This window comes from Homarus americanus, unplaced genomic scaffold (genome assembly GCF_018991925.1).
Source record: "Homarus americanus isolate GMGI-L3 unplaced genomic scaffold, GMGI_Hamer_2.0 scaffold57726, whole genome shotgun sequence".
Classification (NCBI taxonomy): Eukaryota; Metazoa; Arthropoda; class Malacostraca; order Decapoda; family Nephropidae; genus Homarus; species Homarus americanus.
Window position 1 is genome coordinate 17666 of NW_024753612.1, and position 17763 is coordinate 35428.

The 17763-nt window shown below is 37.4% G+C and overlaps 1 protein-coding gene across 1 annotated transcript in view; it reads right to left on the bottom strand.

Moving 5' to 3' along the window:
- The window catches only part of LOC121855399 (Fanconi anemia group J protein homolog), a 279612-nt gene that overhangs the window by 10174 nt on the left and 251675 nt on the right, over positions 1-17763 (bottom strand). Inside the window, exons 15-19 of the mRNA XM_042350301.1 lie at positions 15095-15217; positions 14753-14858; positions 12187-12311; positions 2673-2918; positions 1420-2555 (exon numbers count right to left, since the gene is read on the bottom strand). Coding sequence (XP_042206235.1) covers positions 1420-2555; positions 2673-2918; positions 12187-12311; positions 14753-14858; positions 15095-15217 — 1736 coding nt within the window. The remainder of the gene's footprint in view (positions 1-1419; positions 2556-2672; positions 2919-12186; positions 12312-14752; positions 14859-15094; positions 15218-17763) is intronic.

A 17763-nucleotide genomic window follows, 5' to 3' on the forward strand; every position in this document is an offset into this window, starting at 1 on the left:
GCCTCCCCCCTCTTCCAACCGCGCCAGATGGTCGGTCGGTCCCAACCCTCCCCCCCATCCCCCACCTTCCCTCCATACCAGAGAAATGTTGGGTGAAAAAACTAATTTTAACTTTTAGTAACAAATAATAACTCAGACTAAAGTTAGGATAATATAATTGACATTGCTGGATTCCTTATAAGACCAGGAACATTTTGAATATAAATGTCATATATTTTGCATAAAAGATAACATATTTACTCAGAGTAAACATTACATCTAAAATTTGTATGTCTAATGCAAAATCTATGATGTTTATATTCAAAATGATCATCAAATTGTAAGAATTCCAGCAATGTAAATTATATTCTGGCCGGGTAATTTGTATGAATTTTATGAGCTAAATAAAAAAAAAAAATTATACTTCACGCGTATATGGGTAGATGAACCGCGGAAAGTGAAAGTTTGGTTCTGGCAAGTCACCGCGTATATGAGAAATCGCGTAAAGTGAATAAAGTGAAACCGCGTAAAGTGAATAAAGTGAAACCGTGTAAAGTGAATAAAGTGAAACCGCGTAAAGCGGGGTAATACTGTAGTTGCAAAAATATTCCATTTCCGAGAATATACTATATCAAGCACAGTATGAATAGAATATCACTAATATAACAGTATTTTAAGCGAAAACTATTAAAAAAACGAGTAACATATCTTGAACATTGGAAGTTTAGGTAAAGTCTTTTGTTTTCATGTAGATTATCCTAATTTACATTGAAATACATTACGTTTCAGCAAAACTACTATTTATTTCTGAGAATATGGAAATGTAATATTTTTGCTGAAATGACGTACGTATTACAGTGGAAAGTGACGAAAGCAATGACTTTCGCTTTCTTTCGTTCAAAAGATGTTACCGTAATTGCTTTTCGAATGGTTTTCAGTTAAAAAACTGTTGTATTACAATAATATTCTATCCTAATTCACTTGTGATGCAACAGTTTTTTTAACTGAAAACCATTCGAAAAGCAATTAAGGTAACATCTTTTGAACGAAAGAAGCTTTCAAGAAGCTTTGTGCCAGCCAGCAAAAAACACATCAAAATTCAAGCAGAAGTCGTTCTCATAGCTGTAGGAGGCACCACAGCATTATGGACCAATCCTTGACATGGTAAGTCTGATTATTTATCTTTATAACACCCTCACTCTTCCCTATACAGTATACTCACAATGAATTCCACAGACATTTAATTCTTATATGCTTCCATCATGACAGGCCATGCTACTGGTAATCAAGACCCAATAGTCCATTAGCATGACTGTACATCACTTACAACAAACCTTGGTAAGCCCAATTCAATATCATTACATCTATATTAGTATCAAAAGACCTTAACAGAAAACAGGTAATTGCTCAGGCACTATAGAACATGTTCTTTAAACTTACCTTTGACTCTTTTACTTCCAGGTGACTCTAATTTGTGAGGAAGATTTCCTGTTGTTCTGACATCTCCACCAGTTGAACAGCTGCTTGTCTTTTCGATTGTTTCATCACAGTTGCCTTTCACCATTGATAGTTCTTTTTGACGTGTTTCAGTTGAGTGTATATTCTGTGAAGGATTGAAAGGAGAATCACCAGAATGCTGATTTTCATACAAATCAAACATTGGCAGAGAGCTGGGTTCTTCATGATTAATTGATACTTCACCTTCACATTGATCAATTGTTTCAAATGCTAAGCTTTTCCTTGCTCCAGAAATTTTTGTACCACTGCTTTGAATTTTTTCCATTGTTTTATTACTATGGATGGTATGCTTTAAGGGGATTTTTTCTTTCATTTCATTTTCCAGCAGTACTTTCAGTGGTGACACATTAGACTTAACATTTTCATCAATATATTCAAAGATGTATGTACTGTCATTAGAAGACCTAGAGGTTTCAACCTTTTTCAAGTTTTTCTCATCATTCTCACCTGTTTTGGATTTTTTAGCTTTTGCTGAATATGATTTTCTCTTCTTGCATGGTGGGTCCAAATTTGTAGGTTGGACCTCTGCAATTTTTTCAACACAATTGCTTTTTAATGCAAGATTGTTGTCAGTCAGAGTTAAGGCATTAAAAAAATAATTACTCTTTGTCTTCAAATATTTTTTATGTGAGGTGTTGGAAACCATTTGAGGTGGCACTACTTCTCTTGAGCTTGTTATCTGAGTTGATGTGAAAGGAAGTTTACCTGATGGAATTAAAATATCTCCTTCCTTATTCAAGTCAATGAAGTTACCATGTGGTTTACTTACAATACTTGCACTAATCCCTGTATATAAACATGATTCATTATTTCCTTGTGGGTCAACTCTCATGTTACTTTTTCTGTTAACTTCAGTAGAAATATTATCCAATGCAAGATTAGGTAATTTAGAATTTGAGTGAAGTGGACTTGACTTGAGACCACGGAAAAGTACATCTGAAGATTCATTCATTTTGTTCTGCATTTTTGAATTGCTGCAATCAACTGAAACACAAGAACTGGTTTCGGCAGGTTTTACCATCTCCACATCCATTGCAAAGGCCACTGTCTCATCAAGTCTGAAAATATATATTTTATAATTTTTTTTTTATATAAACAAAGGCACTCATTAGTATTTAACACAGTAAATATAAAAAGCACATGTCATCAACAATACAAAAATAGAAATTTCTAACCTTTCTGGGTTCACTGGAGGATGTGCAATCATATTTTCTGTAAAATGTTGAAGGTTTGAGATAGCCACGGAGAAACTGGGGGAGTGAACAATTTTATTCCTCACCCACTTGGACAAGCCACGGGTATACTTATTTTCTTGCAATCCACTTTCAAGACTGCCTCTTTGGTATCGTTCATCAACTAATATCAGAGCACCCCAGTCATAGCGATGTCGAATGCATCTTCCTAGAGCTTGATTAATCGCCCTGAAATAAGAATAAGCATGATTGAAATGTCATCCTTTGGCTTCTTTGTTTAGAACACAACAAAGTTTTCTTCTACACACCCAATTTTATTATGACTAACATTATATGTATTAACAGTTCATCTGAAATATTAGTATACAGTCGGCCCTTAACATACGCGGGTTTGTAATACACGGATTTGCAAATACGCGGATTGCCCCGCCAGAGGAATATTCTGTACAGTGAAGTAATTGAAGTACATTCAACTCGCGCGCGGCACCGAACACGGGACACCGCCCACTCCCGCAACCTCACACCACGCATAGCTCTCCCTCACTCAGTCAGTCTCGCTGTAACCACGCTTGTGTTGACATCAGCATTGTAGTTGCAAAAATATTACATTTCCGTGAATGTATTATATCAAGCACAGTATGAATAGAATATCACTAATATAAGAGTATTTTAACCGAAAACTACTAAAAAAACGAGTAACATATCTTGAACATTGGAAGGATAGGTAAAGTCTTTTGTTTTCATGTAGTTTATCCTAATTTACATTGAAATGCATTACATTTCAGCAAAACTACTATTTATTTCTGAGAATATGGAAATGTAATATTTTGCTGAAATGACGTACGTATGACAGTGGAAAGTGACGAAAGCAATTACTCGCTTTCTTTCGTTCAAAAGATGTTACCGTAATCGCTTTTTGAATGGTTTTCAGTTAAAAAACTGTTGTATTACAATAATGTTCTATCCTAATTCACTTGCGATGCAACAGTTTTTTTAACTGAAAACCATTCGAAAAGCGATTACGGTAACATCTTTTGAACGAAAGAAAGCGAAAGTCATTGTTTTCGTCACGATTTTATCCCACTTTCCACTGTAATATGTACGTCATTTCAGTAAAAATATTACATTTCCATGAATGTAGTATATCAAGCACAATATGAATATAATATCAATGTAATATAACAGTATTTTAACCGAAAACTATTAAAAAAAACGAGTAACATCTCTTGAACATTGGGAGGTTAGGTAAAGTCTTTTGTTTTCGTCATGTATTTTATCCTATTTTACATTGAAATACATTACGTTTCAGCAAAACTACTATTTATTTCTGAGAATATATTCATTCAGGCACAGTTTAGGTAAAATATACATGTGCTGTAACATTTTTTTAATTGAAAACGATTCGAAAAACACGTATCCTCTAGCCCTGTTCAAGGAGAAGACTGGGAGGAGCTGTTTGGTGCTTAAGACGATGACAAGGAAACTGATTTTGATGGATTTTAATGAAAATATTCAGAAAGACCCTGGCACTGTCAAGGAAAGTGGCTGCTGAAGGCTTCCAGGACATGGCAGAGGACGAGATTAGGGAGCTAATTGAAGAGCACGACACTGAGCTGACTGAGGAGGATCTACAGGAGTTAGTAGACTCAGGCAAGGAAGAGGAAGCGAAAGGGAAAGAGGATGAGGAAGAGCACCAAGAAATAACGTTGGAGAAGTTGGGGGAGATGACCAGGAATATTGAGGCACTGAAAAACCTGGCCTATAGTATGGACCCCTCCATGGTGCGTGCCCTGAAATTCATGCGAGGGATGGATGACGTTTTCGCTCCATACAAAAACATCATGGAAGAAATGAATGAAAGAGACGACAACTCCCCATCACCATGTTCTTTGATCACCGAAGGAGAGATTTAACACCATCAATCACTGGCGGCAGTGAGGAAGCAGCTGAATCCACCGTCGCCCCCACTTCACCACCCGTTATGGAATTGAGTGACGATGAGCCCGATGACCCCCGTCCTGTCGCTGAGGATAGGAACTGTACAGAAAAGTGAAATTTTTATCTCTTTTTTTTTAATAGCTTTTCTTGCCATGTTTATTGTTTGTAAAAATGCACAGCACAGTACAGTTCAGAACTGTACATAGGAATTGGAGGTGCAGTTATTCACAACACATTTGTGTTTGTTGTCGGCAGTAGTGACGGTGAGGAGGTAGAGGAGGGAGCGAGTTGGGAGGAGTGGTGACCTTGGACATGGGAGGAGGGACGAGTGGAGATGCCAGCCAGTACATTACGGGTGTATTAATTGTTTTTATAGCTATTTTTGCATTTTAATATTAAATACTGTACATTACGTTTCAACAAAACTACCATTTATTTCTGAGAACATGGTAATGTAATATTTTTGCTGAAATGATGTACGTATTACAGTGGAAAGTGGGATAAAATTGTGACGAAAGCAAATGACTTTCTCTTTCTTTCGTTCAAAAGATGTTACCGTAATCGCTTTTCGAATGGTTTTCAGTTGTGGGATTATAAGGCTAATGATAGGATAGAATATTATTGTAATACAGTACGAGTACAACAGTTTTTTAACTGAAAACCATTCGAAAAGCGATTACGGTAAAATCTTTTGAATAACGAAAGAAAGCGAAAGTCATTGTTTTCGTCATGATTTTATCCCACTTTCCACTGTAATATGTACGTCATTCCAGCAAAAATATTACATTTCTATATTTATTTCTGAGAATACGTATATTCATTCAGTCACAGTTAAGGTAAAATATACTTGTGATGTAATATTTTAATGAAAATACGGTATCGTAGTTTTCTTTTGTTTCAAATTTAATTAACAAAGATTGATGTTTCAAATGTAATGAACAAAAATTTATGTCCAGTATCTATAAATAAACTTTAATAAATGAATACTTTATGTTTTACATCGTCCTGTGCTACCATACCATGGATTTAGCTACTTTGGGCTTGCTATGATGACGCAAGAGATCTGCCCTGGCAACTGTACCGACACTCACAGCTGGTGGTGTGTTGGTGCATCGTTTCCATTGTTTACTGGTAGTTACTGGTAAATATTTTTCAACCTAACGAAACTATTACCCTTTTAGAGGTCGACCCCCAATTTTTTGCCAAATAATTTGGTCTTAAAAACTCGAACTACACACAGGTATATACGGTAAATAAGGACATGGGGGCCAGGGTTTTTTTTTTGGGGGGGGGGGCAGCACATATACGCGGATTTTTAACATCCACGGCTATCTCTGTTACGTAACCCCCGCGTATGTTAAGGGCCGACTGTACTGTATAAATACATCTGAAATATGAGTACTGTATAAATATTACAGTAGACCCTCACCAACCACAGATTCCATGTATCCACGGTTTTTACTCTATACCATTTCACTAACCGCAGCATTTAGTTTTGTGTAGCGTAGCATTATTTTCCCTCCATGGTTTAATGTACCCTCCATAATTATGAGGAATAAATAAAAATACTACTATTTAACAAACTAAAAGAAAAAATACCACATTGCCATTTGGCAATCGTCTCACTTAGGACACAGGAACATCCCCCCCTCCCAATGCGTGTGCTAACTCCTGCACAAGAAAAATGTTTACTTGTACAGTATTTTTTTATGTTTTTGACCTTATGATAATTATTTTCGTTTAGTTTTTTGCACATTCTGTATGAGCGATTGTGTATGCATATGGGGGGGAGGGGAAGAAAATTACATATACATGGGATGCATTCCTAAAATTCATTGCAAATATCAGGGCAATTTACCCAAATTAATGTAGATAGTAAATAAGAGGAGAATCGTTCCCAGCCGGAAACTTTCACTACATATTTTTTTATACACTGTACACTCCTCATTATCCAAGGCTATTAGGGACCAGGGTCGTGTGTGTACCGTAGTACCAGTAAATGTGAGGAATAAATAAAAATTGTACTAATAAATAAAATAAAAGGAACAACTACCACATTGGCAATGGTTTCACAAGCGCAGGACACAGGAAACTGGAGTGGATGAGATCTCCACCACCGCTCCCTCCTCACACAATCAGAACGACTCCAGCCAGCAGTTGTAAGAAGTGTTAATTATCTTTATGTTTTTGACCTTATGATAATCATTTCTTATTTTTTTCTTCACATTCTGTATGAAGATTGTGTGTGTATGTAACAGTGAAAAAAACATGTATATCTACCCAAAAATACGAGTTGAAAAATATCAATAACCATCTCCCACCATGCATGCACGTGGGACACTTTACCATCGCTCAACACATACACACACACACACCTATGCTTTTAATTTTTCTTATTTTATAGTTTCATATTATATTTTCTTCATTTGTAAACCACATTAGAGCATTTTAATTTTTACTCTGTAATAAAGAAATCGGGTTTACGAGAGTGGACTATAATATCCTGAGTGATATAAGTTATGTGTTTATTTACATACTGAGACTTGAATTATACGGAGAGAAAACACCTACTTTTGTTAAAATTTCTTATTTATTTTGTATAAGTGACTAAATTATAGTAGTATGCATAAGTGCCGTGCCTCACTGTTTACTGTTATGTAGCATTTCCCCTCCATCACCTGTGTCACCTCACTTACCTCTGTCACATGCTTCTGTGTCACCTACTACAATACTACAGTGTTTGCCTGCAGTGCTGATAAGTGTTACTTTTTGAAAATTAGTAATTACACGTACAGTAGCTAAAACAACTATCTGTACATACTTTGTGGGAAACAATATGAGACCATGGACGATAAATTTTGATATACGAGGGCTGTCACCAGTCACACGTAAAATTTCAGAGCATATCGACCACCACCTGCGCAGATAGTTGTTTTAGCTACTGTACATGTATAGGTGCCGATAAATTTTTATTGTATTTTTGTAGGGGGGAGGGGAAAGTGTCTCAATAAGTCAGGATTTGGGACCATTTGTTGACCACTGATTTTCTGGCACCATCGGGGCCGGATTGATACAGGACCAGTAACCTCACGTAACCTCCAATCCAATAGTTATGTACCTCACGCTAACTCTAAAGCACCCTGGGCTGCTATAAAATCAATATGATAGAACATAAGCAATTATTGAGAGAAAATTATATGAAAAACAGGTACAGTAAAAGGTATATGGAGGTTTATTGTTTACAGTAGAGTACTTACATAAACTGCTGCATTACTTCCACTACCAGAGATGATTACAATTATATTTCTCAAGTGGGGGACTGTCTGGATTATCTTCTTCAACTTGGGACATCACTGTACGCTATACCCTCATTAATTCAACAAAAAGGGGGCTCTGGGTCACTCAAATTACTGACAATTTCCAAATTTTTTGTTCAATTATTCTTTCATTTTCTGTCCAGGTTTTGCACCTTGCCTTGGCTGCCACATAAAATAATCTACTTATAATTATTGTGCAAACAAAAGTATTTTATAAATGTATTTACTGTACAGTATTAATAAAGTAAATAACACAATACTAAATAAACATAACACTGTAAGGTGACCTGGCTATGTGAAGGGTGAGGTGATGTAACAAGCGCTTACACAGCAAACACATTAACAGCACTTCTAAGCCATTGCCTTATAATATTTTAATTTCTAATTTATAATTAATTGATACATATGGTTTAATTTGGCTACTTTTGCACTTAGACAACTGAAATAAACCAGGGCATCTGGAGATGAATTATACACTAAAATAATATTAATTAAGTTCTGATGAATATACAGTACTACAATATTATTTACTAAGTGATCAAGACAGATCCTGTGGTAAGCACCAACCGTCTTGAGCAGCGGCAACAATGGTGCTTGAGAGATGGCAACATTATTAGGGAGAGTAATGTCAGCAAGATTGATCAGCTGTTACCACTGAGAATAAACAGTATACTACGGCACAATAGCTCATCTGGGAAAATAGTACGGGATTTTAGGGATAAATTAAATATTTTTTGATAATGTTGTATTAACCCGGCACTAAATGAACCTAAATAATATGGGAATTATGGTGAAATTGCATAGTGTTATAAAGGATGATGAGCACGGGAGGTGAGTTCCTCTCCTCCCTCCTTTGCCACCCGCCAGCTCTTCTCCCAGTATCTTAATCTATTTTATAATAAATTCCTATAATAATAATTGACTTTACGGAACCGCTCAGTTATAGGTAAAATCCTAGATGTAATTTGTAACAACACACCAGATTCACACGAACGAGTGGCTTTGATCACCACAACAGTTTACGCTATGAAAAGTGTTACCAACTCTGAAACGGCATTCCAGCCAGTTACCAACTCCTATGAGGAATAAGATAATATCATATACACCAGAAAATGTGTGGAATAAATTAAAAGTACCAGTAATAATACTAAATAAAAAAAAAATATATATATACTGTATATCTATTCTAATTTAGCTGCTGGACAACGAAATTTGTCAATCATTTGACTACACACGAGACAGCTGAGATCCTTCACTTCACCCTCCCCCACTCAGCGTGAACTCTTAACACACAAAGTTTATTTCCGTTTATATTTTTTACTTTGTGATAAGTTTGTTTTTGCACATTCTGTATGTAAGATTGTGTGTGCATGTACAGGCTGAGTAAAAAACAATAAAAATAAAATTTCATATATCAATGTGAAATTATGAATTAAAAAATAACCATAACACTTCACAGCCTGGTGAGGTTAGGCTACCATTAGCATATCCCTGGTAGCAATTGTTCACCAAAAGTGTTCTGTAAATTTAAAATTCCATCATCGTAAAACTGTCCAGACCATCAGAGGTTCTGGACCAGTGATTGCCGGAAAATCAGTGGTCGACCTGTATATATAAAGTTGCTAATTGCTAGATTCTGACAAATGAGTATAAAAGTTTCAACCGAGTCATTATGCAACTGGTTGTAAAAGAAAAGGAAAAGTAAATACGTATATTAATTTACTGAATCATAGAATTGTTTTTTTGCTTTAAATAATTTTCTCTGAACAACCCATCTATTTCTGTGGCATGAAGTACATACACTTATTAGGTGAATCAGGTGACAAGTACACCAACCGCGAAAAGTTGTGCGACTCTCGGCCCTCTATAACAAGGGGTGAATGTTGCAGGAATTGTTGCATTTATCTGCCTCTAAAATTACCCAGTTGACATTCGACAGTATTTGGCAACTCTCCCGGGTTGGTGTGTCATGGAAACCACAGCAAACCAGCAGTGCTCAATGAGCTGCCATCCTGAGTGGATCTGTGTCAGATTTTCCAAGCGCCCCCTTGTGTGGATTACCAGTGTACTGTGTTTATGTGCCATATTTTTCATTGATTGTGTTCAGGATGCCTGGGACTAATCTTACAAGAGAGGAGAAGGTTAGAATCCTCACTGTAATTGAAGAAAAGGTGCCTGTGAATGAAACTGTTAGACGTACGGGACGAAACAAAGCCACCATCCACCGGCTCAAGGCCGTTGCACGTGACCTGCCTCCTGCCTCTGTTCCACCAGCCAAACCTCGGTTTGGACGTCCACGCAAAACTAGTAAGATTACAGATGCCCTTCTGTGAAGAGAAGTGCTTAAAACTCCACACATTACAGCAGCTGAGTTACAAAGGAACCTCCCTGACGTCCTGGGAAACGTGGCACAGCATACCATTCAGCATCGCCTGCAAAAGGAACTGCATTTGCCATGTCGTCGCCCCGCAAAAAAACCACTTCTCACGGACAAAATGAGGAAGGCTCGTCTTGCTTTTGTCCACAAATATCGACACTGGACACCAGAGCAGTGGGAAAAGGTGAAGTGGAGTGACGAAAGTACAGTTCAGTATGTAAAGATGAGTGGGAACAGGGTAAGACGACCAGTGACAGCCAGCCGATTCGACCACCGCTACACCAAGAAAGCCGTGAAACATCCGGACCATGTGATGGTGTGGGGGTGCTTCAGTGGTGCTGTGGGTAGAGGAGGCTTGTATTTCCTCCCTCGCAATGTTACAATGAATAGTGACCAGTATATCGAGGTGTCAAATGAGCACCTGCTCACATTTTATGACATTCATGGATGTGACTTGTTTATGCAGGATGGTGCACCGTGCCACACATCTAAGAAATCAATGAAATGGCTCAGTGATCATGATATATGAGTGCTTCAGTGGCCTGGCAATTCACCAGACTTAAATCCAATTGAAAATATCTGGTCATATATGAAACAAAAGCTGAATTCCATGGATACATCGACCGTGCCAAGACTGAAGGAATCCCTCAGGAAGATGTGGTTAAATGATTTGGACGTCAATTACTTCAAGAAGCTGTCTGATTGTATGCCAAAATGGCTCCAAATGGTGATTGACAACAAAGGGTGGACCACCAAATACTAATATGGGGGGGTAAGTACAGGCCTATCACTGTTTATATATCATAAAGCATGTGTTTGTCACAAAAAATGTAACCGCACGGGGGTAGGTCGCAAGACTTTTTGTGGCTGGTGTAGATACATGTTTCTTTAGGCACAACTTTAATATCAAGTGGCAACAGTATAGCAGTGATATGATTATTCAGCTTAGGTCCTGGGAAGTAGTAAAACTTTTGTGAAAGTTCATAAATGGAAAAAAGATATCAATTCTATTCCAGGCCTTGGATGTTTAAAGGAGTAAGCCACTAGCCTATTGGTTGGTCTGGTTATCTCACTAACAGTGTCACACAATTCCTGGTATAAATTTCGATTCCATATTTGTGCTAAATCATAATCCACAGTACAGTATACTGCCATCGCCTGTAAACCAAGCATGCTGCTGTAATAATGGCAGACTTTTCTCTGTGTCACTGAATGGTAGACAAAGAGGAAAATTTTAAGCATCATTTCATTACATGTCATTCTGGTACGACCTACTCTTCCCATTCCCCATGTGGCTGCAGCAATTTAAATACTTGAGCAATAAACATACATCTCAATATACACCATTACTGTAACATTGATGGGGCTATTTATAACACAGTTTTAAAATTCTATATCCATTAATAATAGAAAGTAAAAATTACAACTGGAGAATAAACTTTTAAACATATAAAATTTTTAGTGTTAAATAATCAGTGAAAATGAATTGCTACTGAAAATTATCTAACAATAAATGTATTGTAATTACAGCACCTCCCGGACTTACGACGGGGTTAGGGACCCGAATCCAGGTCGTAAGTCGAAATGGTGGTCGTAAGTCGAAAATGCTTAAATAATACATAGAAAATCTAAAATGGGTGTCTCTTTTTCTTCTCAGCACCACAAAACTCTCACTTTTAAACGTGCCCGCCATTTTAAAGTGAATTACAAATGAAAATTTTGTCTGTGTACTGACGTTGGGACTCGAAAATACGCAATTTGACAAAATTTTGGTACGACTGAGGCAGGTCGTAAGTGCGGGCTGTCGTAAGTCGGGGAGGAGTTGTATTCAACACACTACAGACACACACACTAGTACACTTACCGATATGCCTGAATTTCATACCAAGCATCTCCTGTTAGAAGGCCACGTGTCTGACAATGCTGATTATTGTACTGACGTTTTAGGTCAACCTGAATATTCTTCACATTTGGATATGGGATGCCAACCTGCAACAAAGATGGAACCATAAGCATATCTTACTGGCACTTCAAGTCAATCTCACAATCTTACATTACACCTGGATATAGGAGACCAGTCTGTATTAAGAGTTCAGCAGTAAAAAAGTTAACAACTTTAGACTGGAAGAAAATATTACAACTTCAGTATTACCCAAAACCTTATTTTATCTTTCTTTATTTAAGGTATGTACTGTATTAGGAACATTTACATACTTATCCTTAAAATGCAAGTATTAAGAATTATAAAGATATAAATCAACTTATGATTATTTTCCTAGAAGGGGATTAAACCTCAGAAAAAGAGTACAGGTGAACATGAACAGCCTTTCCTCAAAAGCAGATACAGTACTGGTAGGTTATTTGAATCCTCTTTTTTCCTCATCAGTGCTGTATGCAATAGTTTATCTTCTTTTGAAGGGAGGCAATTTCATAGAGAGACATGGGGAGTGGCTTAAAGAGACATGGAAAGTGGCTTAGAGACACATGGGGAGTGGCTTAGAGAGACATGGGGAGTGGCTTAGGACATGACTTCACACGTTCACCTAGTACATAAGACTGAATTTAATTCCCACATAATGAGTTTCTGGCAGAAAAAGGGTCCTTGCATATAACCAAATTGTCATACAATGTATTTATACTACTGAGACGGTAAAAGGCAACTTTTTCTATAACACAAAGTGCAAAATGTCATAACCACCGAGTGGAAGGAAGGTGATCATCTCTTACATACCTCAACTAATTGGCCTTATCAGCTGAGCTGAACTACATATTTGTTGTTAAATACTAATATACTGTATAAAAACCAGGAAATCTCATTTAATCTAATCTATTAGTTAAACTAAATCATTGTTCTTAATCACTAATACTAACAGAACATTAAAAAACAATTGATAAAAATAATTTAACACCATTGGAACCTCGTTATTTTCTGCATCTGGCCCTGGAAAATTGTTGAAATAGGAAGTAGGGAAATATATACCTGTATATATTTTTAAAACCATTGAGTAAAAAAACAGTGTTGTATACTGTATGTAGTCGTTTTGTAATTTAATTTTTTTTTTTTTAGCTTCTGTGAAATGAATACTGTAGTGTCAAACTGAAGCAAAAATAGTAATTCTTTGGTCTAAATACTAAAGCTTGAGGAAGAAAAAAATGGAATGTCCCCATGCATAAAGGGCACAAAACACAATGTGGCGAGAATGAAGACTGATAAAAAAGTTTTCCCATACACGAGAGGGTTAAGGATCTCGGGCAAAAATTTTGATAATTTTTGGTGAGAAATGGTCCTTCAAAAAATATTTCAACACTTTTTCATCACTTATTATATGTTACCTTTAAGTTTCCAAACCTGACTTCTGGTATTTTCTTTAATTCCTGAACTAAATGAACTTAAAATTCCAAGAGAAGAGTTTCCTTATTCAAAATCACACTCAATTTTAACCCTTTGCCCTTTCGAGGAAAATATCTCAAAATTCTGGTTTTCTCCAATATCTCATAATAGGCTATACAGTGACCCCTCGTTTAACGAACGCCCCGGTTAACGAAATTTCGATTAACGAACTGCCTTCCATAAGGATCTTCAATTCGGTTAACGAACAAAAATTCGGTTAACAAATTTCTTACGAACCGACCTCAACATGTCTTCGCTTGCACTGACCGGGCAACCAGCTTTAGTATCAGTCCGCCAATACATTAATCGGTTCTAGGGCTTAAATTCCTTACTATTTTAGTAAATATCAAGAAGTTTAAACTATTCAATAATTTTAATAGTTTATTATTCAATTTTTTAGTAATTTTAACAATTATTGAACATAATTGAAGGTAAAGTGACTAGTTTAATGCGCGGCATCCAGCCTCTTAACACGGCAAACAGGCATTAGTCTCTCTCTGTTTTCAGTGGAGGTAACATCTTGCTTGAGACTCTCTTCCACTAAACGCTCTTTTTCTGTGTTTCCAACCAAATTATTGGTCATTTTGAAATATATTTTACATATTGAATATACAGTATATAATGCAGTGCAGTGTTGATTTAAAGAAAATAATCTTGAATTACACCAAGAGAGCTAAAATTTTATGGGTGAAATGGCACCATGGGGTGACTTCTCTTCCACCCCAATGCCTTCTCTTCTTCCTTCTCCTCCACCCCCATTCTAAATCCCATCATCATCATCATCATCATCATCAAGGAGCCTTCTACATACACACGTCAAAGTAAGTGAACTTTTCTACCATTTTTGTTGAATTTAGGAAATTTTCGGTGAGCTGGAACCAATTACCCAAAAACCCATTGAAACAATGGTTTCGGTTAACGAACGACCTTCTGGAATGGATTGAGTTCGTTAACCGAGGGGTCACTGTACACTAATCATCTGGTCCAGGCAGTAGGTCATAAAATGAGTCAGATTTTCTATTACTGTACATAAACTTACCGCTATGACAGCTCGAGCGTTATCATCAGTAAAATCTAAACCTTCACTGACTTTACCCCGACACACTGCCAAGAAGGCGGCCCCGGTTACTCCACTCGTCTCCAGTCTGGAAAAAAGAAAAGAAAAGAAAAAAGTGTAATTTATAAATTTTAAGTAAAGTTACTAATTTTACAAAGGGATGATTTTCTCTAAAGGAAAATTAGAAATTCATAACAACTCTTACTGTGGAGCAGTGTTTTATTTTGAAATCTGGGGAGGATTCAGTCGGAAGCAATCTAGATTCTTGAGGCTGTACTATACGGTAATCCATAAATGACACTTTCTTGTACTGTACTTGCTCACCTTGTTTCCTCAATGGTACTATAAAAGATTTGCATGATTTTCTCAAACTCTTCACTATTCCTTGGTTCAGTCAGACACACCTTCACCTTCTGTAACTCATGCCAGAGCCCCACGTTCTTCCATCTGTCAAAGAAATGTAAGTGACTCAGGCTATGTAGTTTAGCAGTGCCCAGCAGCCTGGCTTAGGGGCTGGAGGGATGATTTTTTTTTTCACAAACCCCACCACTTGCCTGGGAAACTACCAGAAGTTAATATTTTGAGAGGACTCCACCTCTCTCTACATGATTAACCAGTGAAGTCTGTCAAACCAGCAGGGTAACGAGGTGACGGTAGGTGTGTGTGTGTGTGTGTGTGTGTGTGTGCGATGCCAAATCATGATGTCACATTTAAGAGTTGATCCCTGATTTTTCTGTTCCCACAATGACCTGACCTCTATTACTACAATGATTTCGACCTGAAAATCTTTATACAAACTTCCACTGAATGCTGTTAGAGCAGTTGTGGCATAAATTGAAGTGAAAATATCAACATGAATAAGAAGCATGGAAAATTGACAATATGAGGGTAAAAAGCATTTAAAAACACTTAAATAACCTGTACGTTGATATACACTACACAATAAATTTTAATTTTCTAAAATGTTTATTTACCCCCATTAAAAAAATGAAGTGGGGGAGAGGAGGCACAAGGGCAAATTTCTCCCAAATTTGTCAGGAGGGGGAAAAAAAAAAAGTCTGGCCAAGCAAAATTTATAACTATCTTGCCAAAGATAAGTACAGGGGGTCTTCATTATACATCAGAGATGTATTCCTGAGAAGGGCGACTTACAATGAGATGATTTATAATGTGAATTTTCTCCATAAGAATTAATGTTATTAGAGGTAGTACATGTATATGCATTCCAACATGTACAGCAATTTCCCTTGAAATCTCAGCAAATCAGCTTACAAAGGGGTAATTATACTGTAACATACTGTACTGTACTGTACTGTACGACTTTAAACCCTCCAGTTTGACGAATTCAAAGTTGGCGTTTAAAATTAAAAATACCCAGCTCTCCATTTTGGTGAACAAACTCTCACCTTTGGCGAGAGTTTAAATTTCAATGCAATCACAACTAATAATTGTAGAATAATAAGTGCAAGATAAATCTCGCTTAATACTACTGGTGAGTATTATTGGTGAGTATTTACCGAGTGCAAAGCGTCAATCAGCTGTTCAGGCAGCCATTTTGACCGCGTCAATCCACATTCCCGCGGCTTGTTTGCGTGACCTTGGCCTTTGTGTATCTTTTTTTTATTCCCTCTCGCTTGGTGCGGTGTTCTCGCACAGATTAATGGCCTCAAAAGTACCTAGGGGTATTGGAAGGGATGATAGGGGTAGTGAAAGACCGTCTGAGTGCCTTGGCAGCTCAAATGATGGGGGTATAAACAAAGAAAAAATTTTTGTGAGTATCGAGTTGGGAAGAAAATGAAAAAGTACTCATTTGAGGATAAGAAAAATATTGTGGGTATTAATGAGCGTGGAATGAAAACAAGTGAGATAGTCAAATTAATGAATTGCCCTGAGTCAACTGTGAGAGGAAAAAGGGAAAAGAAAGATGAAGTGAAGAAAAGTATAAATATGGCCTAAAAATACTTTGGTTGTGGAGGAGGTGGAGCTGCAGGTACATTGAAAGAAACAACAGACAAAAACCGCTTAATTGTGATGACTGAACACTTTATAACGAGATGGATTTCCTGTAGATCTAAGGACAAAGAAAGCCAGTGTCAGTGGGCCTCAGATTAGGGATCAGGCCAGACTTTTCTATGCTGCTACATGTAAAAAAAAGAAAAAAAAAGAAGATAATCAACCCTCCTTCATTTGTGGCTTCAAAAGGTTGGCTGGACAAATTCAAGCGTCAGTGTGGTGTGAAATATTCATTATACCAAAGTGAAATCTCGCCTGCTGATGAGGTTGCAGCTACATATTTTCCAGAAGTAGCAAGACAGATTGTGGAAGAAGGCGGCTATACACTTGACCAGATATACAATTGTAATGAAACAGGCCTTTATTGGAAGCGGTCACCACAGGCAACATTTATTTCAAAGAATGATAAACAAGCCCGAGGTGTTAAGATGGCCAAGGATCGAGCTAGTGCTCTGTTGTGCTGCAATGCATCAGGTGACCAAAACACGAAACCCCTTATTATTTATCATGCAGCCCGCCCCCGTGCTTATAAAAATTGTGACATGAACAAACTCAATGTCCATTGGCGTAACAATGCCAAGGGTTATATGAATGCCCTTCTGTCGGTGGAGTGGTTTGATGATATGTTTGTGTGCGAGGCAAAGGAAATTTGCAAGCTAATGAACCTGGCATTCAAAATACTGCTCTTTCTTGATAATGCCCCTGGGCACGCCAAGTATCTTGTAGGCCGCCATCCAAATGTCCAGGTGTGCTTTTTGCCTCCTAATGCAACCAGCAAAATTCAACCCCTTGACCAAGAGATCATAGCCAACATAAAGTTGATATTTTATAAACAAGTGCATGACCGGCTAAGGAGGCAGACTGACACACAGGATGAAATGAGGGAGATAGAAAGGGAGGCACCCTCACTCTCCTCCTCCCCACCCTCTCCCTCCTCCTCCCCACCCTCTCCCTCCTACCCACCCTCTCCTTGAATGAAC